This window comes from Falco cherrug, chromosome 3, assembly GCF_023634085.1.
Source record: "Falco cherrug isolate bFalChe1 chromosome 3, bFalChe1.pri, whole genome shotgun sequence".
NCBI lineage: Eukaryota > Metazoa > Chordata > Aves > Falconiformes > Falconidae > Falco > Falco cherrug.
This window is the reverse complement of record NC_073699.1, coordinates 36,940,128-36,967,385: the sequence shown is the minus strand read 5'-3', so window position 1 is coordinate 36,967,385 and position 27,258 is coordinate 36,940,128. Positions and strand designations below refer to the sequence as shown.

The window sequence follows — 27,258 nt, the reverse complement described above, 5'->3', positions numbered from 1 at the left end:
GGAAAACTAACATTGAGAAGGCTACACACTTCAACCACCTGTTGGGCCTCCAAAACAAATCACAGGCAAGACAGTTCATAAAGTTTGAGCTCTGAGGTCACACATGACTAATGCACCATGATCTCACTGGAAGATGTTGGAATATTCACTCTAAAAACCTATTGCAGGTATATAAATAATCCCACTTATCTAAAGGCACAACAGTTTATGATCTATGTACCTCAGCGGCCAAGAAGAAAAAGCGTTCAATGCAGAGAAAGTCTGAAGCCCACAATTCCAGCTTGTTGGGACCCAGCACTGTAATGATGAATATTAAGAAAGGAAACACACACCTGAAGCTGCTGCTGCTACAACATATTTATTTTGAATGTGTTCTCCCATCTCAAGTATTTTTTAGACATGTTTCTATTTCACAAATAAATCAGTTTTTAGAAGTTACACAGAATTTGTTATACAAAAGCCACAGAAATGGTACAGGAGACACTTCTCAAGAAATAATGACGATCCCTCATCATTTACAGCAACAAAGTTACATTGAAATGCTCAAAAAGTTTCTATCCTTGTCAACCGGAATTTAAAAAGCAAAATTAAGTCTGTTTTTTTGACAAGACCTTTAAATAGCAGGCTGATCTCATTAACATTGATCATCTGGCATCATATACAACTTCAAATTAAATATTTCTGCAAAATATGCAAAAATAAACTGATATAAAAGACTGAAATTTATAATAAGAGATCTGTTGAAACATCAAGGCAGAGAACACCATTCTCCAAATTAAAAATAGTGGGACAGCAGTACAAAAGTCAGGTTTTTTCAAAGCATTGCTGTCTTCACTGGATCATGAATGATACAACTTTCTTTAGGAAACTTTAGACACTGAAAAATCAGTCTAAAAACCGACTTAAGTTAAGTCTTTTTTTAAAGTGCATTAATTATTTGAACAGTGTACTGATACTTTTAACACTCATACACAAAAATTCAAAGAACCAGTATAGTTTTCAAAGTTCAGAACAACTGACAACAAGAACGAGATTACTACTGTTTCTTAGATTTATAAAGATACGTTTAGATACGTATCTTCTTTTGTGCCTGTACACTCCATAACACAATGGAAACCTGATCCTGGTTGGTCGCTGCTTTTATAATTTACAGAAGATGATGTAAAACATCTGGACTATGTGCTTATTCTTTTATCAGCTGAGTTACTGAAAACTCTCTTGGATTTTAATGATTCCTTAGACTTTGAAACACACTCATTCACGGAGAAACCCACGCAAAATTAACAGGAATTGTAACTGCCAAGAATAAGAGGACCTAGTACCAGCTGATCAGAATGGTCAAATGCAAATCATACTTCATTTTAAATTATGGTAAATCAACTAGTGATAGAAGGTGTGCTCAGAACTTATTTCTGGGAGATGCACATATTTTCTGGCACAGTAACTATTTTAATTTTTGCCAACTGTAAGGAACTTACACGGATACTGGCCACATAAAGGGCTAAAGAAGAGATTGTGTTTATCTACTGTAAGAAAGCTACAATGCTGACTACAAAACCAATGACAGATAAGTAATGAAGGCTTTAAATCAGAGCCAAAATTACAAGCAACTAAAAAAAATTTGCAAATGTATCAGTTACCTCTACAAAAATCTGTAACAAATTAAGGAAATGGATAAACTGGTGACATCAAAGAAAACAGATGAGATGGACTGGATCAATAGTAATGCCTTTGTCTTTTGGGGTTCAGGATCGATATGATGATGTGGTGTTAAGACAGTGAATTTTGTTTTGTCAACTAGAGATTTTTATTTATCTATACATCAAACAGTCTCTTGCTATGCCTTCCAGTGTAACACAAAACTTTAAAATATTACCTGTATATATTTGCTTCTTTTTAGAGATATCTGTGTAATTGTGATGTTAAATAAAATACTTAACAGTAAAAGCTTACTTAGAATATTGGTCCAATCTCAAAACACTATTTAGTAGTCACACCAGTACTGAAAGACTATCACCTACTTATCTATCTTTTTATCACATTCGAGGTGCAGAACAACCAACACATGGGAGTATGAGACAACATTATATAATTACATTTAAGGTGAAGTTTTGGTATTCAGTTAGTTGCATCATCCCTTTTCAGAGGAATTATTTGAAGTGCTTTGGCTATTCTCTCTCCTATAGCTCGACTACTTGCTGCAATTATTCTTCGAGACATCAAATCAAATGGTCCACCTAGAAATCAAAGCAAGCAAAGTAACTACCTTTATCTGGAGAAAATTAAAAGTTGGTAAGAAAATGAGCATTCAAAAAATCAAGTGTAAATTATACATTCCTACTTAGGACCAAATTTCACCCCTGGATATAAATGCATTTAACAACAGGTACCTTGTATGAGCTACATTTGAATTCTGTTCAGTGTATGTTTACTGCCTTTTTTCACTTTTCCAGATGCTCAGCCATAGGAGTAAAGCAAAGCAAACAAAGTTTGCCTTGTAGCTCAAGAACATGCAACTGACTGTCTATTAACTGGGTGGGAACTCTGTTCAGTAGTGGTAACTTTGAAGGAGGGTTGAAAGACCTCTTTGCCTTCTCATTTCAGCTATTTTTTCTTCCCAACTAGTTACTCGTAAGGACAAAAGAGTTCCATGAATGCCTGAGTATTTACCTGATACATCTAGCAGTACTCCGCCTGCTTCAGTAATAATGATTCCAGCCCCTGCCATATCCCAGCAGTGAATCCCCATTTCATAATAGGCATCAGCTCCACCGGTTGCCACAAGGCACATGTTCACAGCTGCTGTACCAACAGCTCTAATCCTAAAGGAGACATAGTTGTTTTTTTAATTGAGAACAGTTTGTACTGTGTACACTGCACAGAGAACACAGAAGCATCATATGCAAAGCGAACTGAGCTAGACAAAATGTAGTGGAATGCTGCAGTGAAACAAATAAAAAATTGGGTATGAAGTTTTGCTTAAGTAGCTTGAAGAACTCTCCAAATACAGCAAATTTCCAGAAATTACATTTACAAATTCCACTAAAGAATTTTGTCTTAAGACTGCAAACACATATTAAACAACTTCTTAAACTAAAACATATTAGGGAAGATACCCACCAATGAAAAAATAACAGATATTCTACTTTGCTTTTCGAATACAAGAATTAGAGTGTACACGGTTCTCAGCAATGAACTTCAGTTCCTCTGATGATACTCAGTTAAGTATCTCTGACTTGAAAAAAACCCTAACAGCCGTAATCAAAAAAATAAATTACACAGCATGAATTCGGTCTGGATAACTTTATAAAAACCCTTGTGTTACAAATTCCACTTTCTTTTGGAAATGTTGATGCACTTAGTGTGACTTGTACAAATAACTGTAGTTATTTCAATTATCAGTAAAATGTACATTAACTTGTAACCAATAGCAGCAAAGTTACTGCAAGAAGCAACTTAAATCAATCCCAATATCAATTTATTGTTTACAAATAAAATACCAAAGTTGAACTGACAACATATCTAAAATGTACTCCCTACTTACAATTCAACATACATTCTTTAGTGACATCAGTTGACTTTTGGAAAGCAGAAAAAAATTCTACACCTTAAGTGTCAAAACGAGAATCCTGAAAACCTCAGCATAAAACTACAACCCGTTTTAGATCAGAAACATGAGTACGGTTGAGTAATAAAACACTGTCTAGTGAAACCACCTTTAGATGTAAAATGGCTTGCAGAAATGTAGGCTTTGGCTTATCTGGAGGACAGGAACCAGGCAATGTGACCACAGAAAGAACAGGTTATGGACAATTTCAACTACTTGGGACAAATTCAGAAAAAATTGTGTGGTGTTGAAAGGGGAAAGGGAGATCTACTTTTGCCTCCTAACATTAAAGAAACCACAACGATTTTCATTACTACAGGGAAAAGAAATGTCATATAGCTTCTGTTTATCCAGTTTTACTTCTTATGTGTTTCAGGGGGTGGACACACACAAAATTCTTTCATTTTTGTAACTAGTAAAATACAATACTTTTCAGTTCTACAACACCAAACATGCTTTGCTTCTCAATATTTATTGTTATTGTTAGGGCTCTCTTGTACATGTCCCTGCTTGAAAAAGTTAAACATACTTAGAAGCCACTAGACAAAAACTTTTAAATCGTATTTCACATTTAAAGTGTCCAATATCATGCAACCAACCCTTCCTAAAAATGATCATATTTACAACATTAACACTATCAGTAAATTTAAAAATTAGGAAGCATCTTACCCATGAATGGGAATACTGAGAAGTCTTTCCATGTTAGAAAGAATTATTTTTATAGTCTCTGGATCACGATTGGATCCCAATTCTGTTACCAAAAGGGACTTTGTAATGTCTGGAAAAGAAACAAAAACTCATGTTTCCAACAGTACAACTTATATAACAACAGTAATTAGCAGAGTTTACTTCATTGCTTTCTTACCAGACTGAATAAAAGTAAGGTATTTAAATATGAATATGACATATATTGGGTGTATAAAAATCTGTTATTACATGGAAAATGTCACGAAAAAATATAATACAGCAAACAAAGCAGATCTGCTTTAATTATGTATATACATTAATCGATGTAGTTACTAAATAAAGTTCTATTGCTATCAGAATTATAACAGTCCTCAGATCTTTAAAGGTCTCACCTTAATGGTGGGGTTTTTACTTTACATAATAAATAAGTATAGAAGAGTGATACTGATTTAAACCACTAGTTCACACCTGAAAGAAGCTGCCTTGTTTGGTAGATTTGCTACAGACTCTAAAGAACAATCACAGACAGACTGCAGATATACAGGGAATTAAAAACACACACACACCCCCAACACACAAGAGAATAAAATCCTCAGTTGCAGAGTCCTGATTTTGTAAAGATCACAAGCATGTTATATGCATCAAAGAAAACATAAAAGCTGTTCCTCAAAACTGAACAACCCATGGCCCAAAAAAGCCTCTTTGCAAAACAAAGCCATGAAATGGCTCTATGAGCCAAGAAACAGGACTATATCCAGGTCTAGAACTGTTGATGCCTCATTTGCAAAATAAATGTAATTGCCAGAAATAAGCACACGGTTCAACTTACCTTCTTGGCCCGATACTTGAAGTTTTTGACCATTGCAGAATGCACCTTTTCCTTTTCTGGCAGTATACATCTTGTCTTCTATACAACTATACACAATTCCAAATTCTATCTGCAAGAAAAAGTAAAGGTACCTTGAGGGTTTTTTCCCTTTCTTCCTATTTACTGTGAAAATATAGACCTTAGTTATAACTAGCAACAAGGAATTAATTTGTTTTTGATTGATTAGGTATTAAGTAATAAAAAGTATACCTTTTTGTTTACAACAAAGCCAATTGAAACTGCCACAAATGGAAACCTACAAAACAAAACATTTCACTAATTTATAGTGAGATTCTATGCTTCTTTCATTACCATGCTTACGCTTAATAAAAACAACGTTCAGTTAAATGTAACATACATTTCAGAAAGAAACCTGGACTATACAGAAAATACCAGTTTTCTGGAATTTGTACAATTTACTATGAAAACAGATCCAACAACACTAATTACTGTTTAAAATACAAACTTTTCCACACACTGAAACTAAGCCTGTTACAGCTTAGAGACTGTCACCCCTGTTACAGTTGTTACCAGCTTTGGGACTGTCATCTTATAGCCAAAGCAAGGTTAGTAGCGCAGAGGCTTTCTCAGAAGGAAGAAGCTGGCCAAAATGGTCTCATCAAAGAAGCCAGTCACCTCTCCCCCCAAGCAACAAAGACAGACAGATATTGAAGTGAGAAGGAAGAATGCAGGGGGAAGAGTGAACCAGTGGGAGTACAGAGAACATGGTGAAATGCATCTCAGGCTAAGTTTTTAATGATCAACCAATCAATTTTTTAATTATTTTTTACTCTTCCAAACTTGAAGTTCCCAAACTTTTGCTTTAATTACTATCTGCAAAAAATACAGATTTTTAATTCTGTAAAAAACAGCAAAATGGTTCTTTTCTTTGAGCTTTTTGAACACATTATTTAGCATGATTCACCAGCTGTTTAAAGCCATGGTGCACACAGTGGCAGTTATTTCACAGCTGGAATCAAGTAATCTCAGAAAAACTCGTCAGGGTTAAAATCTATCATGTTTCAAAGACAGAAGGAATAGGCAGTCAGCATTACACTGAAAGTATCCTCCTCATCCTCGTGCAAAATATCACTAGACAGTTACTGGTGATATTCTGCTTTATTTCATGGTAGCAGCTCCTAGATCTTAACGAATTTGAAATTTCTTGGAAATCTGGACTTGGTGCTGTTACCACCTCCCTGAAATTACTGCAACTCCTAATTCTGAGTCTTCTTGCTTTGCTGTTAACATTTGTCCACCTATCTTTGGCACCTGCGCCAAAGGCTGCTGACTCCTGCTATACAGTATGAGCCTCTCATGGAACAACTGCTGTTGGTTACAGAGCTATTGTAATACTTACAGAAATACAAAAAAGATTACAAAAAATGCCCAATGGTTCTCAGTAAATGCAATAACAATTTATAACTATTAACAAGTTCATAGTATCTCTTTCAAAGCCATTTAAAAGTGAAAAAACCTTACTTTCACGGAACTGAAGAAAAAAGATAATCATTTGAAGTTGCTAACATAACAAAATGAAAGGTAGACCTGTGTACGAAGTTGGTAGTTCCGTCGATAGGGTCTATAATCCATGTAGGGTTATCTGTCAAAATGCTGCCCTCTCCAGCTGCAACAGATTCTTCTCCGATGAAGCTAGAATAGCAAATACATTTAAAAGATACAAAGATATTGTTAAAAATGTCTGAATTACACCACTGTCCTTGAAATTAAAATTCTTAAAACAAGATGCAGGTTTTCATACCACCAGTGATTCATACGTAAAAAGCTAAGAAATACACAATCTATTCGGAAAGCACCAACCACATCTGAGCAACCTTGCATCAATATTTATGATGTCAGAAATAAGCACAGTACATGAGGAAAAGAAATTTATATGTTTTAATATTGATTACTGGAATTTAGCATTCAGAACCTTGAAGTTTTCAACATTTTTTCCAGTAACAGCATCAAATTTTGGTCAGAATACTTGTAGCTATTTATACCTTTCCGTTCATTTGTGCTATAAAGCACTACTTTTTAGCAAGAAAGCCTTTGTGGTCATATGCACCTGGTTAGACCGCTACAGTAACTGTTAAATTTGTAGTCTGATTTCAACTCAAATATGACAGAAAGTCTTAAAACTGTTTAATTTTACAAGGGTTACAAAATGGTGACATGGAAAAGGGATAAAACCCAAACCAGAGCCCCTCCTGAAGAGTACGGTAGAGTGCACACTCAACCATAATAAGAAACCCAAGAGATACGCAAGGCACAGTGCTACAGACACCCAAATATCACAATTTTTGCTGCTTGTGAAAATATTTGTTTTGAACTGCAAAATTATTGGGATGAGTCTAAGTGGGTGGAATTCTCTTCTATGTTGTTACATTTATTGCATATTACTCAACCTATGAAAAGTATGCATTAAACACATGCCTTCCCCCACAAACATGTAAAATGAAGAGAACTGCCGAGAGTTAACAATAAGGTCCCTTTAATATTGATTAGGAGTTACTCATCCACCTCAATAGCTATTCAGTCGCTTTCTTTGTGAAGATTTGCTGCTTTGTTGAAACATGATATTTCTTTCTGAGCAATCATTTTCACTTCCATAGTTAATCATGTAATTCATTAGAAAGAGAAATTCAACACCAGTATCAATTATCTAATTGAAAAGATGCTAAAGTACTCTAAAATGTTTATTAATGTGACAGAAACTGTTCTTTCAAGGTCATTCCACAGGTCTGTATACTTACACTAATTTGGTTAGGTTACTGGCATTTTGCATCACCTCAGTTGTTCCAGTTATAAACATATTTATTATGTTTCACATATACAGCTACAATAAGAAAATCTCCAAGAAAATGCAAGAAAAGTGAGCACACCCTCTTTAAGGAAACTGTATTAAACTTGAGCTACTATGTCAAAATAGGAAAGAATGTCTCATGTAAGTAAAACACATACAGTTCACCCTTCAAGAACAACTTTATCGGGGAGGGGGGGCACGAGGGGCAGGAGGAAGAAAAAAAGGGACAGATAATTAAAAAAAAAAAAATATCCGTATTCTGTATGACAAACTTTCAGTTACGCAGAATCAGATGATCCTATCTTCTTTTAAGAGGGTTTGATGTTCTTAAGCTGTATGAGATTTGCCAAAGGTACGCTTGGTACCACAGGACCCATCCAGCACAGACAGCAAATGCATGCTCGTTTCAACAGCCAATATCAGACAAGAAATTTGGGTTCTGGGTATGCTGGAGCCACCTCTGATTCTCCAACACAAGTAAACAAGAAGTTATTTACAGCTGGCTCAGCTGGAAGTGACCTTCAGCATAACCCCTAGGCAAGGCTAACCTCATGTCAGTAGATCCTGAGGACACCTTCTTTTGTTACTACAGCCCTGGACAAAACTTCAACATGTTGCTACTCTGAAAAACTGAACATATTGAGAGTAAGGGAGAATTCTGTAACTTGAAAGCATGCCAATAGTAATGAAATTTTACAAAGCAAAATCATTAACTTTCCATCTTCTTCTTCCAGCCTCTTCTCCCTTTTTCTATCAAAAATGTATCGAGAAGTCATACCTGTGAGAAGGATACTTTTCTTTTATCGAAGAAATAATGAAGTTTTCTACTTTTTGATCAGTTTCTGTCACTAGATCTACTGGTGAGCTTTTAGTCATAACAGATATTTCTTCTTTGAGTGCTTCACGGATTATCTGCTCACAAACAAAACAAAAAGAAAAAAATAATCTATCTTCACCAACAGTACAAAAAATATTAGTTTTCCTAACAATCTGAGCATAATTTTTACTGTAATTTTCTATACCGCACATACAAAACACAAACAGTGACAAAACCTGGATTTAACTGCAGCAGCTGAAGCTTACCCTCGCATGTATCTTCAGTCCCTACTCAGCACAAACTTTTACATGACCTTAAATCTAAGTACTACAATATCCACTGGTACATGAAACTGAGGTCTATTTTCTTAGGGCAGGTTTTAGATTTATAAATTTAAATACCAGAGTTGAATGAAACACTTATGACTGAGCTTAAGCCAGCTACTTTTAGACAAATGCTGCATTTATGATATTCAAACTACCAGAACTGGCCTAAGCAAAAATCCATGCCTCACAGACCACAGAATTGTTTTACTGTAACTTAGAAAGATTTTCTGAGGTAAGACTTTAATGAGGTCATTGAAGGACAATGTTCTGCAGGCTTTGCAGCTGCAGGGGACAGAATTAGTACATGTACCATCTTGCCTGGCTGCAATAGCATTCAAATGTACCAAGCAGAACTACCAAGAACTGAACATTTGGTAACCACTCTTATGCAGAGGCTCTGCCAAGATGTGCAAACTCTTCCTTGTTCTAAGCCATCTTGGATCACAAACGGGCAAAGTACCGCCACTGCAAGGGATGTTTCTTATTTACAGAAGTAAAGCAGTCTTCACAAAGAGAACATGTCCTGGTACCTTGTGCCAACAACAAACCACTATATAACATTGATGTGTTCGCAAGGAAGACTGTCAACAGCTTTCAGGTAGTACAACAGTAAGGCAGACAGGTGCAGCTTAAGGGGGGAAACTGAGATGTTCTTTGTTTTCCACAAATCAGAATATTTTCTTTTTTTAATCAAATTTAAGGAATAAAAGATACCTCTTAAGTCTCTAATCAGACTCTGATCCAAAGAGAAGTGCAAAGTTGTTTTCTTAAATTAACTAAGCTGTAAACATGAAAGACACTCCAATCCTGAACATCACTGAATGATTCTGCCAATTTATGTTTTTGACAAAGCACTCCTCAGAAGAATATCCACCACTAAACTCCTTCAAAAGCTACATACATATTAGACTCAATAAATAGTATCATTTATAAATAGTTTATAGTTACCTCCCCAGCTTTCCTTGCTAAAGCAATTGCATAATCCATACATTCCTGCCAAGGATCTGCCATTTTTTCTTAGATATCCAGCCTACCAAAAAGAGAGATTAACACAAAAATTATTATGGCTTTATCTTCTTTTTTTTTTTTCAATTTTATTTTTTATTTTTACAAATTCTGATTTTCTACTCCCCCTGTTCTGGACTGCACTGTTTTGTCCTTGCTAGAATATGGAATTTTGTCCTATCCCTTACTCTGAAACAAGGTAACTTAAAAAATATTGTAAGCTTGGTCTAAGTTACCAGATTTCTGCCCCCGCCCCCCAATTCTGTGATTATCAAAAAGATGCAACATAAAAACATTAACAAGTACAGAGCCTCAGCCTTGAATGATACATGCATATAAAGGACTCCACATTTAGACACTGACCCCAGTGTACATAAAGGCTCTGAAAAGTAACAGTGTTGTTACACACAGGCACATTCTCAAATACAATGTACAGCTCAGAGCCTTTTTGTTTAAAAACACTAGAATCTTTACTGTAATTTATTGCAGAAACTGGTGGCATACAGCTTAGTCTATTTTTAAGTACAGTTTACATTACTCTGAATATCTTAAATTAGAAGATTAAAATCTTAAACCCAAAATCTATCCTTTCTGTATTTCAATCCTCCATGCTTTGTTCTTGGGGCTTATTCCAAACACAAATATGAAAAAGGTTTTCATTCTACATGAGAAAGTTACAAGATCCCACAGTCATTTCAAAGTGCCTCCTATATTCTTAGGTATTACAAAGCAATGTTACCTTCTATGCATCTCTACTTTCATGAGCAACGTGAGATACAGATCAGCACATCATACATTATTTCTGCTGCACCCCCAACAGGACCACAAATTTATTCCATGACACAACAGCATTTTGAATTTTGGAAGTCCGTTTCATTTTTCTGCCCTAGCCCTTTCAGAAGCCTTCTGGGTATTTCCTACTTAAGTGATTCAGTCTTTAAGCAATGACCTGGGTAACAGTTTCGTAACACTTGCAGACTGACAAAAATTAGAGATAAACGATCATTAAAAAATCAGCACTGAACTAGTATAAAAAACCCCTGTGCAATTAACATGATCCACGAGTACCCAGTCCAATCACCCTGATCTAATGGTCCTTGCCTCCTTCAGCCTTCCTCCTGAACAGGCAGAGATGCCTAGAAAAGCTAGCTACAATGTGAAGAGTATGATGCTTCAGTTACGTTGATAATGTTCTTTACTTGTCATAGCCTTTAAAGCAGAGGTTCTGTTTGTTATATAAACCCAGAAATAATCTGTCAAGAAACAAACTGCGTATAATAGTAGTAGATAAAGTTACTCTGTTACCCGTAAAAGCCCGGCAGTATTAGCGGAACTTCAAGCACACCGACATCCAGCACCACGGCACAGCCTCACGTAGCAAAGGAGAAGAAGAAAAACAAACCAAACATTTACATTTAAAACCTCACCAACACGGTAACTCCAGAACACGTACTCTAGTTAAATACCAGCGCCTACACCGACTGGAAGTGCCTCTCGCCCCCCCTCCCCAGTTTAAGTTCAGTCCCCCGCGGGTGCCCCGCGAGGCGCCGCCCCCCGCGCCGCGGGCCCGCACTCACAGCAGCGGCGTGCGCGCCGGGCCGAGGGGGCCGCGCCGGGCCGAGGGGGCCGCGCCGGGCCGAGGGGGCCGCGCCGGGCCGAGGGGGCCGCGCCGGGCCGAGGGGGCCGCGCCGGGCCGAGGGGGCCGCGCCGGGCCGAGGGGGCCGCGCCGGGCCGAGGGGGCCGCGCCGGGCCGAGGCGAGCGCACCTCACGCCACCGCGGGGCCCCCGGGCCATACAGCCCCCAGGCAGCAGCGCACGCCGCCCTCCCCCCAGCACCCCGAAATGGCGGCTGAAGGAGTACGAGCTGGCTCACCCTTCCCGCCCGCCGCCGGCTCCCCTTCGCCGAGGCGCAGCCGCGCCAGTGCGCAGGCGCCCGGGCTGCAGCCGCCTCCCCGCCTCCTCCGGCCGGGGCGCCTGCGCCTGCGCCGGCCGATAGGTAAGGTAATACTAAAGATGTTGAAATTAGGCTTCAGTGTCGGTATCTTCTTAATAATTGTGATATGAAGAAACGGTGCGAAATAGGGACAATAAACATCGATTGTGATTGTATATGCCTGCTCAAGGAGTGTAGGTGTGGTGATTGGTCACGTAACCATATAGTTTTAAGGAAATAACTTATGAAAGAGTCTGTTCTTCCTCTAACAAAAGGGGCTATTTATAAAAAGGATGAGAAACATTCCAATGTTATCTAGAGGGAGCACTAAATCTCCTTGCTAGAGAAAACTGGATGGTCGACAAGGACATGAATTAGCTGCAAACTTGCAAGACCACCACATTCCAGGCAAAGGACCGATAAGCTAATTAACATACGAAACGAGAGTAGGCACGGTTTAGGTAACGAATATGTATAGGCGTTAATTGAATATTCATTTGGTTTATTGTATAAATATGAGATGGTTCGTCACTTCGGCTGTGCGTGACTTTGGTGGAGCGATCCCCCATGCACCCAGCGCTGCCGAATAAAAGATAATCTCCGCTCACTCGAATACTGGTGACTGATTCTTCAAATCAGTTGGACGTGGCAGGATGAAACTGCTCCCCCATGGAGCACGCGATTGACGTCTGCCTCGGCTTTTAGCAGCCGAGGGCGCCGCTGTTGGGAGCGGAACTGCGTTGTTTAGCGTGTGGGAAAAAAAGCACGAAGGCCCGTGAAAAAGAATGTAACAGGCCCCTCGAAGTAAAAGAGCGTTTAATCAGTTCAGGTTACAGTGCTTAAAAACAGTAAACCGAGCCAGTGTCTGACCGATGCGTGGCTGTCGGTCCCCTCCTCAAGCCCTGCGAGCGCTGCCCTTGCCCCCGCGCTGCCCCACCCCTGCTGCCGGCTCTGCTCGTTGCAGTAACACCAAATCGGTAACCATTTTCCAGAAAACTCTCTGGCTTTCAGAAAAGATTTTTGGAAACAATTTGAAGTTCAAATGATGCATTTTCAAGATCACTGTAATTAAAATTATACAGATGATGCGAGAAAATACAGCGAAAAACCCCTAAAACTCGGCAGGCAGCAGCTGCATAGGTAACAGGAACCATCAACAGGCAGGCAGGAGCCTGCTCAGCACTTCAAAGGGACAGTTGGTACTGATGTCGATGAGCCCCACAAGAATGTAAATCAGCCTTCTGACAAGGACGTGCTAATCGCTAAAAGAAAAACTACTGAAGTGATAAGACTCAAGGACACTAGGATAGGTAGGGGGAGATCTCGACCTCCTACTCAAATGCGCCCCCCTCCCCCAAGAGAGTGAATCCCCCGCTCTGCTCGGGGAGCATGCCCAGTAAATTTAAAATGAACTGTACCTTTAAATTGAAGCGAGAAAGCAACTAACCAATAATTAGCTAGTAGGTGCAGACTTTGGGCAGAATTAACCAACTTCACTGTATAAATAATGTAATTGTGAGTACAACTAAGTGTGCAATTTAGGAGGAGCGATCCCCCTTGCACTCGGCACCGCAATGAACATACCTGCTTTGTAACTTATCCTGAGTTATGGAGTTTAATTCTGCATGTCACAGAGGGGAAAAAAACCCTTACCTTTCCTAGCCTGACTGATACTAGTTTCGCTGTTTTTCTCTGGTCTTTTGACCCTGTTGTCTCTCACCAAGTAAAGGCAAAACTCCGAGGTGCTGTCTTCTGTTCACACATCGCAGCTGATTTAATTTACTGCTGTATGTAAAATGATGATCTACTGTAAACAGGACAAGGGTTGTTCGCTTTATGACTTAAAATGATCATAAAATATCTATATCACCAGAATAAGCAGCCTCACCCTGTTTCCCCAACGCCAGTCCAACCCACAACGAGGCACTTGTTCCAAGGCCAAATGGGGCTAATTCAGTCCTTACCGCACCAGTGAAGGTACAGTTTCCACTCCTAGCAGTGCTGTTGTTTGAGGCAAAGGAACTGTGCCTTTTCATGTTTCCTCCTTCCCATTTTGTGAACAGAAATAGACATATACGCCTGGTTTTTTAAATATTCAGTCATTAAAGAACTGCGGAGATGATAAAGGTTATTTTTATTAATTATTTTTCAAGTCATTCTCTACAAGGCTATACTAAGAGCATACAGCCAATTGAAAAGAGGCACTTTGGCTCTGATTCAGTTTTTGTTGAGGCAAACTGCCAAACATGCCTCAGAATATGGCTTCTTTGACATTATTAATAATATACTTAACATTACAGCAAGTGCTTTACAGGCTTTATACGGGGATTTCAAATTCTGTGTTGATTCTAAAATCAGCAGAAGTAAAACAAACAGAAATGGCTGAAATTCTCTCCTCCTAAGTGTAAGAATTGCTCTGATCCAAACCACAATTTCCATTCCAGCTGAAAGGAAATTTTGTATTTCATTTAAGAGGCTACTAAGAGGAGAACTGGGTGGCAAGGAGGTGTTTTTTTATGTGACACCAGATAAGCACGATGAACAAGTGTGATCTATTGATAAAGTCTTCAAACCAGACTGATGATGCTCCAGGGCACATACTTTTCTAAACAGACACACAAAAGGAAACTGATGAATATGAAAGCATGAGAGATTACTGCCTGTTTTCTTAGTGTGATTTATTATTTCTTGTTTGCTACAGCATCACCCAGCTGATCTAACAGGTCACACATCCAAGCAAAATTGAGCTCTTGAAGTTAATATAACCCTTTCCAAACTGTGTTACATATATCACAAATACATGCCAGGGAATTTTGTAGCAGTATTTGAATTGGGACAAGGCCAGGAGCTGCTACCAAGAGCATTGTCAGAGGTAAAATGTTCACAAAGCCTTAACCTTGTGCATTCTCTGAAATTACTGTACAGATATAACAATCAAAAAGTTTGACATTCACCTATTTTAATAGTTCAGCTGAAAGTACTATTTACTATGAAATCATGAAGTAGTTATTTTGACAAATTATTCTTCTCACTTGAGTAACTTCGCATGCATTTTCTTCTACTAGAAGTGAGTTTAACATTTTGTTTACTAACTGAAGTGGAACAGTTCAGCAACTTCTAAACACAAGCCTGTGAAATTAACAATGGTTTCAAATGTCAGATGGCTCCTCCAAAGTGTTTTTTCTGTGTTTGTTTTTTTTCTTTTCAAATCCAGTTGTTTAACTTTCCTTATTTAAATATGCTAAGATAATAAGCTTTAGAAAAACAAAAAATTGTATACACTATAGAGTGTAAACAGCTAAAATGTGAGCCATTCTAGCCTAGGCAAGGTCCTGATGCTCTGGGAAAGTTTCTGCTTTTGTTCCTAGAGTTGATGATTAGGACAGAGTTCTCACCTCTCAATTATTTATCTGTCAGACTAGCTTAATTTGGCTTTGCTTCTCAGTTTCTGAAAACCAAGTGGAATGAGCTTCTGTGTACAATCGCACATTCCTGGAATAAGATGAAAGTGAATGTGAAAACTTTTTGGAGTCTTATCAACTGTGACTTGTGGGTTTTGTGCTGTCATTTACAGGCAGCAAGCCCTTAGCAATTACTGGCGGTTGATGAAAGCAACGTTCCTGGTAAAACCTTTGAGATCCCCCCAAAGATTTTACTTTCTCCATCCAAAGTCTATCTTCTCTCTATCCACAAAAGAATGTTATTTTAATTATTTTGCCTGCAACTGCTAGGGCAGAAAAATAAGGGGCAAAAGCAAGTGAGTAAGTAGAGAATGAGGATTTTCTGCTGAAAAAAACCACCACCCTGCTCTGCAGCATCTTCCATTTGCTTCAGCAACATGGGGAGCAGGTTCAGCTCAGGACTCTTCCCTGACTCACTTGTCCCACAATGATGGTTGGCCTCTCATTGTATATTCCTTACCACAGCTGCCTAAGATACAAAGAAAATGAATTAAAAATTGTAGAGGAAAGGGAGGAAAAGAAATAACAAGGGGAAAGGGAACTGTTCCTCTTGCAGTGGAAAGTGAGATGACAAACAGGTGGGGATAGGCAGGGGAAAGTGGAGAAATGCCTGTGTACTTCCTGCTGCCAGGAAACAAAGATTTCTATAATATCCAGCCACTAAAGACCCTTTCCTTCATGGAAACCAGAAGCACCTTCCTCTTTGTGACATCCATACCAGATCCAGTAAAATAATTTGTCAATACCCAAGTCATGTTACAACTACAGTAAGGAGTACTGTACAGCAAAATAAGAACAATTAACAGTGACTTGCTTACTGAGATGTTTTTAGTTTTTATGCAAGTCCAGTCAATGGATAATAATCCTACAGATACTGCTGTTATAAAGGTATACTACTTGGTAGTACCACATACCATGGTAACTTACAGCCACTTGAACAAGACCACATTACTGTTCTGTGAATGGAGACTACCTTTGAAAAAGATGCTAGGCAGACTCCTCTTACACTGTGCTTTATGGGTTTTTATTACAGCTGTGCCTAGAATGGCTATGTCATTCATGGCTGGCTGTTTTCAAACTGGTACCAATGAACCAGAATCCAGCATTACAGCCAGTGGACAATGGTTCCCTTAAGGCAATCACGTACTACAGATAAACCCGGAGTTTTTCTGTTGGTGGACATGGTAACAGAATGAGCCAACACACCAAATCCATATTTGTGAATTCTCAGATGGCTGCAGGTGTCCATCTCCACTTGCAGGTCTGAGTACACCTCTCTGCCTCATGTCAGCTCTCCAGACCAAAGCTCCGTTTCCCACAGGAATAAAAATATTCCTTAGCCTTATGTCCCCTACTGTCCCCATAATGTTGCTCCCCACTTCTATGTATGTCCTGTAATGGCAGGACAACGTCCCTATAATGCATCATGTGAACATTTTTGAACAATGTGTAGACATTCAGTCTCCCTGTGGCCCAGTTACATCTCCAGGAATTACTGAGAACATCCACAACGTGCATACAAGCTGGCACATCCTTGTGTATGTGAGAACAGCACATGAAGATAGTTGCCTAAAAGAAAGGGCCCCACATCTGAAAAAAGAAAGGTAGCTCTTCTCTTTTCAAATTTGTTGAAAGGTGAGTCACTCTGATCTGTGAGTCGGGCTGTGGGAGACAGATTTCTCCCCCATCTGAATGCTGCGCCCTAATTGCTATGAGTGACTAGGTCATTTCAGTAGCAATGGATCACACCTTACATGCTGCAGCCAACTGCATCTGAGAATCTTGCTAGTCTGTTTAGTTTCCCATGAAGAGGGGTTTGCCTCAGTAGTTCATTCACACTGCACAGAATCATGGAGCAGTAGAAACTATTACGTGGAGAGAAGAAAATGTGGACCTGGGGCATGGACAGTGCTGGATTCCAAACTCAGCGAACTCTGTTCTTGTAGATGTAGAAAAGATGCTAGAACAGTGTAATGTGTTTCCTTCCTTCAGAGAACTGATACACTGCAAGTTTACATTTTCATTATTTATTAATACATACTTTTCCCATCATTTACACAAAAAAAAAGTTTAAGAAAACATTACTGACATTATATAGCTAAATAACGCAAGAATTTATTCTAGAAAGTGAATATCTGTAACATTAATTGTTATAATAACTAGTTTTCCTTTCTGGACATAGTTCTGTCAGTCAAGCAACAGAGAAATTGATGGGAACTGTGTCTCTACAACTGAGGACAGATTCTGGCACACCAGTAATTGTAAAATAAAACTGGACTTGGTTTGAATACCACACTTGTAAAAAATTTTTTTTTTGTTTGTCATAATTTACTAACTAAAGTACGACTCTGTATCTTCTATAAATAGAACATCATTATCAAGATACTCCAGAATTATATTTCCACCATTGTATAATGGACAGTCTTTATCAGATAGCCATGTTTCCAATGTGTGTTCAAATGGCAAGGCTTCTCCAGAGGCAGTATGGCATAATCTCAGTTTCTGCAAGACAAACAGCACAGAAATTAACATTAAGATATCCCTATCTGAGATGCAAGAAGTGGGGTGGAGAAGGAAAAAAAGGGTAAAAAAACCCCAACCCAAATCAAAACCCAACAACCTGGAAAACATTTGTTATTATTACTGATTTACCTGGGATGTTGATTTGTTGTTGTCATTTTTAAGGCTTGCTAAGGAAGCTGCAAAATCTACTACTTTGCCAATACTCCACTTACTGCAAAAGAACATAGGCTTGCTTTTCTCTTTGTTCCCCTTTGGTAAAAATACTTGAAAGTAAATTCTCTCTGTCTAGAAAAACAAATAAAAAATTATTCACAGAAGAAACACATAATTCCAGTCATACATATCTAATAGTTTCTCAGTTAAAAACTTACACTTCAGCCCCAGAATTACCAACTGAAACTTGTTGTATTCCATCAGGACCAAGGCCTGACTTTACTGCAGAATATAAATGACTGAGATCATCAAGTCCAATCTCCTCCAGCTACAGGCACATATATGAAGCACAGCAAGTTCAGAAAGGAGCAGAGAACATCTCTCACCGGAGTCCTACAACTAGACTATTTATATATAAACAGACATGAAGAGGTGTCTGTCTTGGGTTTACTAGACAATGACAACTGCTCTGGGGAGAAAAAGGTGAGTTTAAATAAGCAGTGGTGGCTTTTGGCAGCAGCATAATGTCTCGTATTGGAATACAAAGGCAGTTAGAACAATTAATCGTACTAGAAATGCCTGCTTCACAAACCAACACTCTGGTCCTGGCCAGCTAATCCTTTATCCTGTTTTTCATCCTTTTATGTACTGAACACTCTTTCAATATGTACTAGACTGAAACATTTGTTAAGAAATGTCAGGAGTAACCTGTGAGCCAGAGATTTGGAACAGGATTGGGACAATCCCTTCTTCAGGTTTATTTCTTCTTGACATTCAAGAGAAGACATGCAGCAAGCAGGACTGGTTTATTCATCAGTTAAGGCTGCCCTTGCTGAGTCTAAACCAGATACTATCCTATCAAACAAGACAGAAGTCTTCTTTTTAAAGGACTTACTTATGCCTTCCCTAGAAAAATATGGAACTACCTTCCCCCAGCTACATTCATAAAACTGAGTCTGAATTTCATCCTGTGCATTTTCCTCAAAACTTGAGAGTGCTCTCCACACACCAGAAAATCTTTAACACCCAGGAATATTACAAAGGGGCAAGGGAAACAGGACCTGAATCTTGCTTAAATGTAAATGACCACAACTTGTAAAACAGCTAACACAATGGCCATGCTATTATGGACACACGCTAACATCACTCAGCTGCCATCAGTGCCCTGGCACCTTCCTACAGTTGCTCCTCCAGTTCCAAGGATGATGAGACAGTCTCCCACAGTTCACTAGAACTTAATTCACAAAACAGCTCATTTTACTTTGCATCCCTAACTATGGGATATGCCTCCAGCAATTTCTGTGCCATATCTAGGAAAATACCAGTGAGTCACGGACACAATAAGTAACGCTGTTTTGCAGCATGGCCCTCCAGTTTTGAGCTGGTCAGTCTCAAGAGGGGTAACCCATATCAAGTCGGGTAACCCATATCAAGTCTGACACCAAAAGAATCTGAACAAAGAGGTCAGAGAAAAGATATTTCTAAGATAGTCTGATTTTCCTGATCATAGAATAAGAAAGCTCAGAAAGTACTGCTGGTGTCACATGGTCCATAACCATGCTCAAAGCAGAGGGAAATGTAAAGCTGGACCTAACTATAAAGGTAGATCATGTTGCTCCAGGTCAGATTCAATCAAGTTTTGAACATCCCAAAGATGTAGATTCCAAAAATTTTCAGAGAAGCTTGTTTGAATGTCTGACCACCCTCATTGTGATTTTTCTTCCTATTATCTAAATGGAATTTCACATGTTGCAGCTTGTGCTCATTGCCCCCTGTCCTTCTGCTCTGCACCTCCAAGAAAAATGTGTTAATCTTCTCTATATAGTGATGAGAGAACTAATGTGCCCAAGAGGCATTCCAGAAACTTCACATTCAAAAAAATCTGTCATCAAACTGGAACAAGCTGGGCAGAAGGAGGCTAGGAGGAGTCTAGGAAGCAATTTAAATAGAGGTGCTGAAGGTTAACAGGCTTAATTTACTAGTGTTAGAATTGTCACTATTCTAGATGATTAAACAATTAATATCCAAATGAGAAAATGAATAGTCAGAGAAATTAGCATACGGTAATTTGTGCTACATCTTTTAGAGTTTACTGGCTTTGGAATTAGGAAGCAACTTTTAAAAAAATTTCTTACATATATTGAGGGTGGATCTTTTAAATTATGTTCCACAATGTTTGAAATTAATCACTTTCCCTCCAGAACGTATTTATTTAAGTGGTACTATCTGTGAAAAATGCTACAAGCAGGTCTTTGTATTATGACTTCTGCCTAAGCAGAATTATCTAATCTTTAAGCTTGACAAAGTATAAAAACAGAAATTAATGAGGACTCAGTAATGGAACAGCTGTAGTTGTTTTAAAAACAGTAATTAAATATACTTTACAAAGATAAGACCTAACAATAAGAGTATCACATAGAATGTTTTCAGTATTATAAAATCAATATGGAAGGCCTAAACTTGGTGTGTTCCAACATAACAATGTAGTGAAAAGTAATTGAAATACAGGTCTTTTAAGAGGATGCATAAATACAGATCCAAAGTGAAACCCTAGAGGAAAGAATCAAGGTGTTTCTAAACCCAGTGTAATCCTGATATGTGGAAAAGACTTGAACATCAGGTCTGACTGGTCATGGTAGTGAAAAACAACAAGGAATCAGTGAAGTACTTCATGAATCAAAGAAATTAAAGGCTGAAAGAAACATAAAGCAACTGTTAAAACCCTTTTCCAACCCAAAGGCAGGAACAACTGACCTCACACCCTTCATACCTCATCCAGAAATGTAGTAAATGGCTACTAAATCTGAGCAGCAGAATAATGGAGCTTCACCAAACACAAAGCTCAGTTTCATATGAGACAGGTTCAATCTAACTGGTACAGATTTGTGCAAGCTTTGTCCTGTCTGTCAGCAGCCTCTTGGTACCCAGCATGAAAAGCATCATTTTGAGATGGGTTTGTCATGTGTGACCGGTACCCCCTGCTCCTGGCCCCTTGGTGATAAGGTTAGCATAACTAACACCATTTTATATGGCAAACAGACATTCTCTGTGACCAAGCTGGTCATGTATCAGTTCCCGCCCGCCCTCTCCTGACGGCCCCGAAGGTCCTGCACACCAGACAGACTTCTTCTCCCCCTCCGTATCAGCCTCAAGGTCCCTGGGTGCCAGGCTGACCACTCCCCTCCTTATTAGCCTTGAAGGTCCCAGGCACCTGGCCAACCTGATAGTGATGACTGCATCACAGAACAGGGGAGCATAGCAGCACACAGCACACTGTCCATAAAATCGAGCAATTACAAGCCCTAAGTGGATCTTGGGACCAGAACTGCTGCTGGCCTGCAAAACCTGTGATCACCTGGTGGCCAGGGACACCTTCACTGTCATCTGTTTCCTCTGAGGACCGAGTGAGTGACTCATATTCTTTTACATGTTTTAAGTCTAGTTGATGACTGTGATACTGCTACTGCAAGCCGAGTATTGACTGGACCCAAACTACAGAGGCTCCAGGTGATTAGGAACCACAAGCTAAGTTATGCTATAAAATTTTGTGCTATGCTACTTATAAAATTGTGCTACACCAATTCTGATTATAAAAATGGTGTGCTACTCTGATCATAAATTTCTATGCTATGCCTATCATCAAATTCTGTTAATAAAGCTTTAATTATAACTACAACTTAGTGCCATTATCATTCTGCCAGGGATCCCCAAAAGAACTTGTCTATTCCTGCAGTGCTGGGTGACAACCATGTGGCAGGCACTTCTTCTATAAAATAAAGGGATTTAACCTGACTGCTCCAAATTCCACACAGACACCTTATAACAGACATAAGATTAGTGAGATTGCTTTTGGGAAGCAGGCTGAAATATACATATAAATGATTGTGGGCTCCAAGAATTAAATCCAAAACCAAACTGAGGGAACTAGCTGAAGAAATTCAGAAAACTTCCCATTTCCTTGAATTGTGAATTCAATTATTGAAAACAAGCATCACTGACCTGAGGCAAGGACTTGTCCCCACATGCATGCATTTTCAGTTTCATTAATGCCACTTTTGCTGCTGTTTCACTGTTCTTTGCTCCTTTACATTTTTTGCGTTTTGATTCCTCACTTTTTTTAGAATCTGAGAACAATTATTATTATTGTTAGCGTGATGATTCAGACCGTCCCCTGTACATATCTTGGAATTAGCTTATTGCTCCTCATTATAAATATCTTCAAGGTTCCCATCCCTTTCATGTCCTTCTGAGGCCACGGTATCAGGTACTCCTAGTCAAGAATATCTGGAATTGTCACAGTTCTAGCAGAACTCGTTTACACTGAAAAGCAGATGAACACTATCACGAGGTAAACATGGGTTGCAAAAGCCAAATAGATACAAATTCTGAAGTTTCTACACCTGTGGCAATCACAGGATTCATATGGCAACAGTTTCAGGTCCTCCTTTCCACACATTACTCCACTGTCCAGTTAGGCAGTGCTGTTTATTCTCTTTGCTGTCCTAGAGCTTGTTTGAAAGCTGCAAAATATTACATTGGTTTTTGCCATCTTGGTTGTGTAAGTATAATCCCAGCAGGCTGGCATGCACACCCAATACAATACAATTGCATTATTTTCTCATGAATTAATATGCACATAATAATGGTTAGGTACAATTCATTACATTATAGTACTTGTAGAATGAGAACAAGACTATAACTCTGAAAGAAACCTGAGCCCTATTTAATCTTTAAAGATCCTCTTTACAGACACATGCTGCTGTTGTCCTGTCTCAGTCTAGATGCATGGCATTACATGCTGACATGTGAGTTTAAGGCTATTTAAACAAGGAATCCCCATCCTTCTTATTTGGTCAATCCTGAACCCTCAGAAGAGGTCACAAGCTCAACCAGCCTTCTGAAGAAAACTGTAGCATATATATCCCACTGTACTTGCCTATAATATTTTTAACTAGCTGCTGGGTGGCAGCCATTCGAGGTTTTGGTGTGTCCAGTCTCTCACATTCATGGTCTGATTGATGCCGGTGTCTGTAAACAACAGCATAACAGTTTTACTACCTTTTCCATTCCCTAATGAGTGAGCATTGTTGTTTAGATACACTGTTCCACTCACCTTAGACAAAAATGTTTTTCACAGTAGGGACATAAAACTGGCAAAAGCTCCTTTCCATTGCAGTCCTTGTATGAGCATGGGTAAGATCTGTGCTGGTCTGGTTTCATAGAATTGTTTCTTATATTCACCTAGGCATTAGTACAAAATATTTTCTGTAAATAAACAGACATACAAGTCACCACCCCATCTTTTCAAAAGAACTGCATGAACTCTTAAGTTCTATAGGCAAAACTAGTCCAGCTATTCTCTCCTACTTTTGTCCTGGTTAAGTTTAGCTCAATTAGGAAAAAACCCCAACATCCTACTCAAAATCAATTTACTTCTGACAGGCAGAAAAAGAGTAGATTCATTTTTTTAGGCTTGTCACATTCTCAAATAAATAATTCATACTTATATACTGCATGTATATATCTAATCTGAAAATAGACAGTTAAATTGCACTTAATTTTAAGGTAGTCATATATTATTAGATTACCTCAGAACACCCATGAGCATCCCGGCTCCTGTGCTGAAGGCTTGATGGCAAAAGAAGAAAATATCACACCATTATCAACATTTCAGGAGAAGAAAACTGCATGTGAAAACATTTACATGTTTGAAGTCATCTGACAAGTTTTATCACGGGAACACTTCAATTAAATAATCTTGTCCAAAATTTGTTCTAACCATTTCATGTCTTGAATGGATCGATCATATTCTTGCCATGTAAAACTTATGCCCCAAAATAACAAACCATTTCAAGAGAATAAGAATATTAGCATGCTTAAGAATTTAGCTCAAAGCAACTGGAGTTTGTCTGTTTTAATGGATTTTGAATCACTTTCCACAACAGTAGAAATCCTTTGAAGATTTCTAACATATTAAAAGTGAAATCTGCCCTCAGCCTATGAGTTTATCTCAGCTGCCCTCTGCTAATCTGAAGTATAAATCAAAGTGCAGGCCCTGATTTGAATCTTGGAAGAAGAATTCATTTTTTTTTTTCTACCAGAAAAAAATCTAACACCCCCTCACTCCCTACCCCAATCAGTACAAGACAGAGTCTAAGCAAGATCCCTTCCATAATAATCTACCTGCATTCTAAAGACAATCCCACTGATTTCAAACCTCCGCAACAACCACTTGGGGAAAAAAAGTGGTAAATTCAATGAACAGTTATTGTCAAGTACATGTATCTGAACTGAGTCACAGAATGTTTTATACAACATTTAGGTCTATACAACTGCCACACTGAGATCTTATAGGAAAACCAACTTAATTTCCTTTTACAACAAGGTCACCCATCTAGTTGACCTAGAAAAGCCAGTAGATGTGGCGGCTTTGGATTTTAGTAAAGCTTTTGATACTCTCACAGTAGCCTTCTGACAAAATGTCTAGCACACAGCAAGACAAGTCTGTAATATGATGGGTGAGCCACTGGCTGGTGGGTCAGGCTCAGAATTACAATAAATGGGGTTACATCACGCTGGCGGCCAGTCACCTGTGAAGTTCCTCAGGGCTCAGTTTTAGGGCCAGTGCTCTTTAATGTTTTTATAAATGATCTGGATGCAGGAATTGAATGTACATAAAGTTTACCAATGACACTAAACTAGGAGGAGCTGTGGAGTCCCTTGAGGGTAGAAAGGCCTTACAGAGCGGTCTGGATAGACTAGAGAGCTGGGAAGTCACTAACCATACGAAATACAACAAAATCAAGTGCAGGATTCTCCACCAGTGATGGCATAATCCTGGTTATACATATAAAGTGAGGGACAAGAGGCTGGAAAACAGCCCTGCAGAAAAGAGATCTGGGGATTTTGGTTGATGGTAAGTTCAATACGAGTCAACAGTGTGCCCTGGCAGCCAAAACGGCCAACTGTGTCCTGGGGTGTATCAAGCACAGCAAAGCTAGCTGGTTGAGGGAGGTGACTGTCCCACACAACACCACACAGGTGTGGTCCCACCTCAGGTACTGAGTGCAGTTTTAGGCACCTCAATGTATGAAGGAGATCAAACTATTAGAATGTCTCCAGAGGAGGGCGACAAAGATGGTGAAAGGCCTCCAGGGCAAGACTTGTGAGGAGCAGCTGAGGTAATCTGGTTTGTTCAGCTTGGAAAATTGAATGCTGAGGGGCGACCTCATCACAGCCTACAACTTCCTCAAAGGGGGCAGAAAAGGGGGAGGTGCTGATCTGTCTGGAAAGCAGCAATAGACCCGAGGAAATGGAATGAAGCTGCGTCAAGGGAAGTTCTGGCTGGACATTAGGAAATGGTTTTTCACCAAGAGGGTGTTTGGTTTCTAGAACAGGCTCCCCAGGGATGTGGTCACAGCACCAAGCCCGTCAATGTTCAAAGAGCATCTGGACGATGCTCTTAGTCATATGGTTTAGTTTTAGGTAGTTCTGCAAGGAGCAGGGAGTTGGACTTGGTCATTATGGGTCCCTTTCAACTTGAGATACTCTAGGATTCTATGAACTTACCAAAAGACACCTGAACAGCCATCACATACAAAGGGGAGAAAATCTGAAACAAAAAGGTTTGTTTTCAGATAGGCAACATGCATATTGTTTTGCTAATACTTTCTAGCTTAATTTTACATGATTAGCTTTTGCTTACATACATCATGGGGCAGGTGCCTTTACACAGTAAAAAATCTCTACCCCTCCATCTACACAGTACCTAAAAGTGGCTTTTGTAACACAGTTACACTGTTAACTCCCCTAGTTGGTATTACTGAAAAGCACGTAAGTACGTAAATTGTTTTTACATACATTCCAGAAGTTGGAAGTATGCTTTAAATGACATTTTTTTCAGTATCAGATTGGGAAACCAGAACATTTGGCTAGTCATCAAACTTAAAAGTTATGTTAAAAAATTGAATTTATTGTGAGACCACTCAGAATATTATTTACTGACTGCTGAAGCAGTGGGCAATTTACATTTTCATTATATGGGTTGCCAGCTGGAGGAGACGTTATACCTTCCAGAAGGCCAGCATCTCCTCCATTTACAAGTCCTGATCACGCCACTCCTTCCTCTCTGTCCTTCGTATCATACATACTGTCCTTGCGCAATTTAAATTGCACACACTTATTAAGTCTCTGCATACATCCCCCACCTACTGCATCAATTCTTACAGAAAAAATCACTTCACTGTCGGCTGAACTCAACCACATCACCAACAGCAGCAAACACCCACCTCCAGGCCATTACTCCGTTTCTCCATCCTTCAGGTTTGGTCTTAATGGACCACCATGCAACTGGACTACCAAGGTCAGCTCACAGAGATCTCGGTCACTTCGTCTATGTCAGACCAAGTGGTCCCATCAGAAAGCCTTCAGTACAAGCGATTTTGCTGCCTCTCTCATTTTCATTAACATAGTTTCCTCAGATCAGCGAGAGCAAGCAAGGGCGAAGGAAGGGAAAGCCGGGTAACAACAGCTGGCAAAGCAGGGGATTAACCACCCGGCCACACCACTGAGGCGACAGGCCGTGGCAATGGATAGCGCAGGGCTGCGGCAGCACGGAGGCCGCCCCGCGGGCCCCCCGCCGCCGCTACCGGTCCGGCCCCTCCCGGTTCCGCCGCCGCCCGCCCCGGAGCCCGCCCCCGGCCCCCCATACCCGCCTCCGCCAGCGGCGCCCCGCGGCAGGCCGGGACCTGTCTCCGCCACCGTGCCGGGGGCCAGCCGCGCCCTGCCTTACCAAGCTGGCGGCACTCCGCCACCCCGCAGTGCTGCCCCAGCTCCAGCTCCGCCATTTCCCCGGCCTCGCCAAAAGCGCGGACGGCGCGGGGGGGCGGGGAAACTGGGGGGGCGGGGAAACTGGGGGGGCGGGGAAACCCAGGGCTCGGCGCGCGAGGGCCGTCGGAGCGTGCCGCGGGCGCGGGGCGGGGCCGCTGAGCAGCTGTGCCGACGCTCCCCGCCCCGGGGCGTGGCCGGCGGCGGGGCAGCCGCGGCCTGAGAGCGGCGGGCGGGGGTCACCCG

At 40.0% G+C, this 27,258-nt stretch overlaps 2 protein-coding genes across 9 annotated transcripts; both read right to left on the bottom strand.

The window, feature by feature from the left end:
* Nucleotides 1-339: 339 nt before the first annotated feature.
* On the bottom strand, nucleotides 340-12,073 carry IMPA1 (inositol monophosphatase 1). 2 transcript variants are annotated; one of them, XM_055705343.1, is made up of 10 exons: nucleotides 11,990-12,073; nucleotides 11,422-11,485; nucleotides 10,060-10,141; nucleotides 8,747-8,880; nucleotides 6,711-6,815; nucleotides 5,373-5,418; nucleotides 5,124-5,232; nucleotides 4,277-4,385; nucleotides 2,671-2,822; nucleotides 340-2,237 (listed from the first exon to the last, which is right to left on the bottom strand). In XM_055705343.1, the coding sequence occupies exons 3-10, from the start codon at nucleotides 10,120-10,122 to the stop codon at nucleotides 2,119-2,121; spliced, it is 837 nt and encodes a 278-aa protein (XP_055561318.1). In that variant the 5' UTR covers nucleotides 10,123-10,141; nucleotides 11,422-11,485; nucleotides 11,990-12,073; the 3' UTR covers nucleotides 340-2,118. The 2 variants fall into 2 exon arrangements, with proteins under 2 accessions (XP_055561318.1, XP_005432266.1); XM_005432209.4 differs by lacking the exon at nucleotides 11,990-12,073 and having other exon boundaries at nucleotides 11,422-11,603.
* Nucleotides 12,074-17,521: 5,448 nt separating this feature from the next.
* ZFAND1 (zinc finger AN1-type containing 1) lies at nucleotides 17,522-27,091 on the bottom strand. Of its 7 annotated transcripts, none has more exons than XM_055704728.1 (9): nucleotides 26,978-27,051; nucleotides 26,475-26,716; nucleotides 25,756-25,798; nucleotides 23,775-23,814; nucleotides 23,300-23,427; nucleotides 23,123-23,214; nucleotides 22,186-22,310; nucleotides 18,163-18,318; nucleotides 17,522-18,012 (listed from the first exon to the last, which is right to left on the bottom strand). In XM_055704728.1, the coding sequence occupies exons 5-9, from the start codon at nucleotides 23,404-23,406 to the stop codon at nucleotides 17,842-17,844; spliced, it is 651 nt and encodes a 216-aa protein (XP_055560703.1). In that variant the 5' UTR covers nucleotides 23,407-23,427; nucleotides 23,775-23,814; nucleotides 25,756-25,798; nucleotides 26,475-26,716; nucleotides 26,978-27,051; the 3' UTR covers nucleotides 17,522-17,841. The 7 variants fall into 7 exon arrangements, with proteins under 7 accessions (XP_055560703.1, XP_055560704.1, XP_055560700.1 ...); XM_055704729.1 differs by having other exon boundaries at nucleotides 26,475-26,578; nucleotides 26,978-27,046; XM_055704725.1 differs by lacking the exon at nucleotides 26,475-26,716 and having other exon boundaries at nucleotides 26,978-27,091.
* Nucleotides 27,092-27,258: the final 167 nt, after the last annotated feature.

Excerpts from the sequence above, each read along its gene's own strand:
- ZFAND1 (XM_055704725.1), bottom strand. The coding sequence starts at position 27,032 with ATGGCGGAGCTGGAGCTGGGGCAGCACTGCGGGGTGGCGGAGTGCCGC. Across the intron at positions 23,428-23,774 it reads ATGCTCATGGGTGTTCTGAG|GTGAATATAAGAAACAATTC; the intron begins GTAATCTAATAA and ends ACTAATGCCTAG. Across the intron at positions 23,215-23,299 it reads GAAAAACATTTTTGTCTAAG|ACACCGGCATCAATCAGACC; the intron begins GTGAGTGGAACA and ends TGTTGTTTACAG.
- IMPA1 (XM_055705343.1), bottom strand. The coding sequence starts at position 10,122 with ATGGCAGATCCTTGGCAGGAATGTATGGATTATGCAATTGCTTTAGCA. Across the intron at positions 5,233-5,372 it reads GCTTTGTTGTAAACAAAAAG|ATAGAATTTGGAATTGTGTA; the intron begins GTATACTTTTTA and ends TTTTTCTTGCAG. Across the intron at positions 4,386-5,123 it reads TCAAGTATCGGGCCAAGAAG|ACATTACAAAGTCCCTTTTG; the intron begins GTAAGTTGAACC and ends TTTCTTTTCCAG.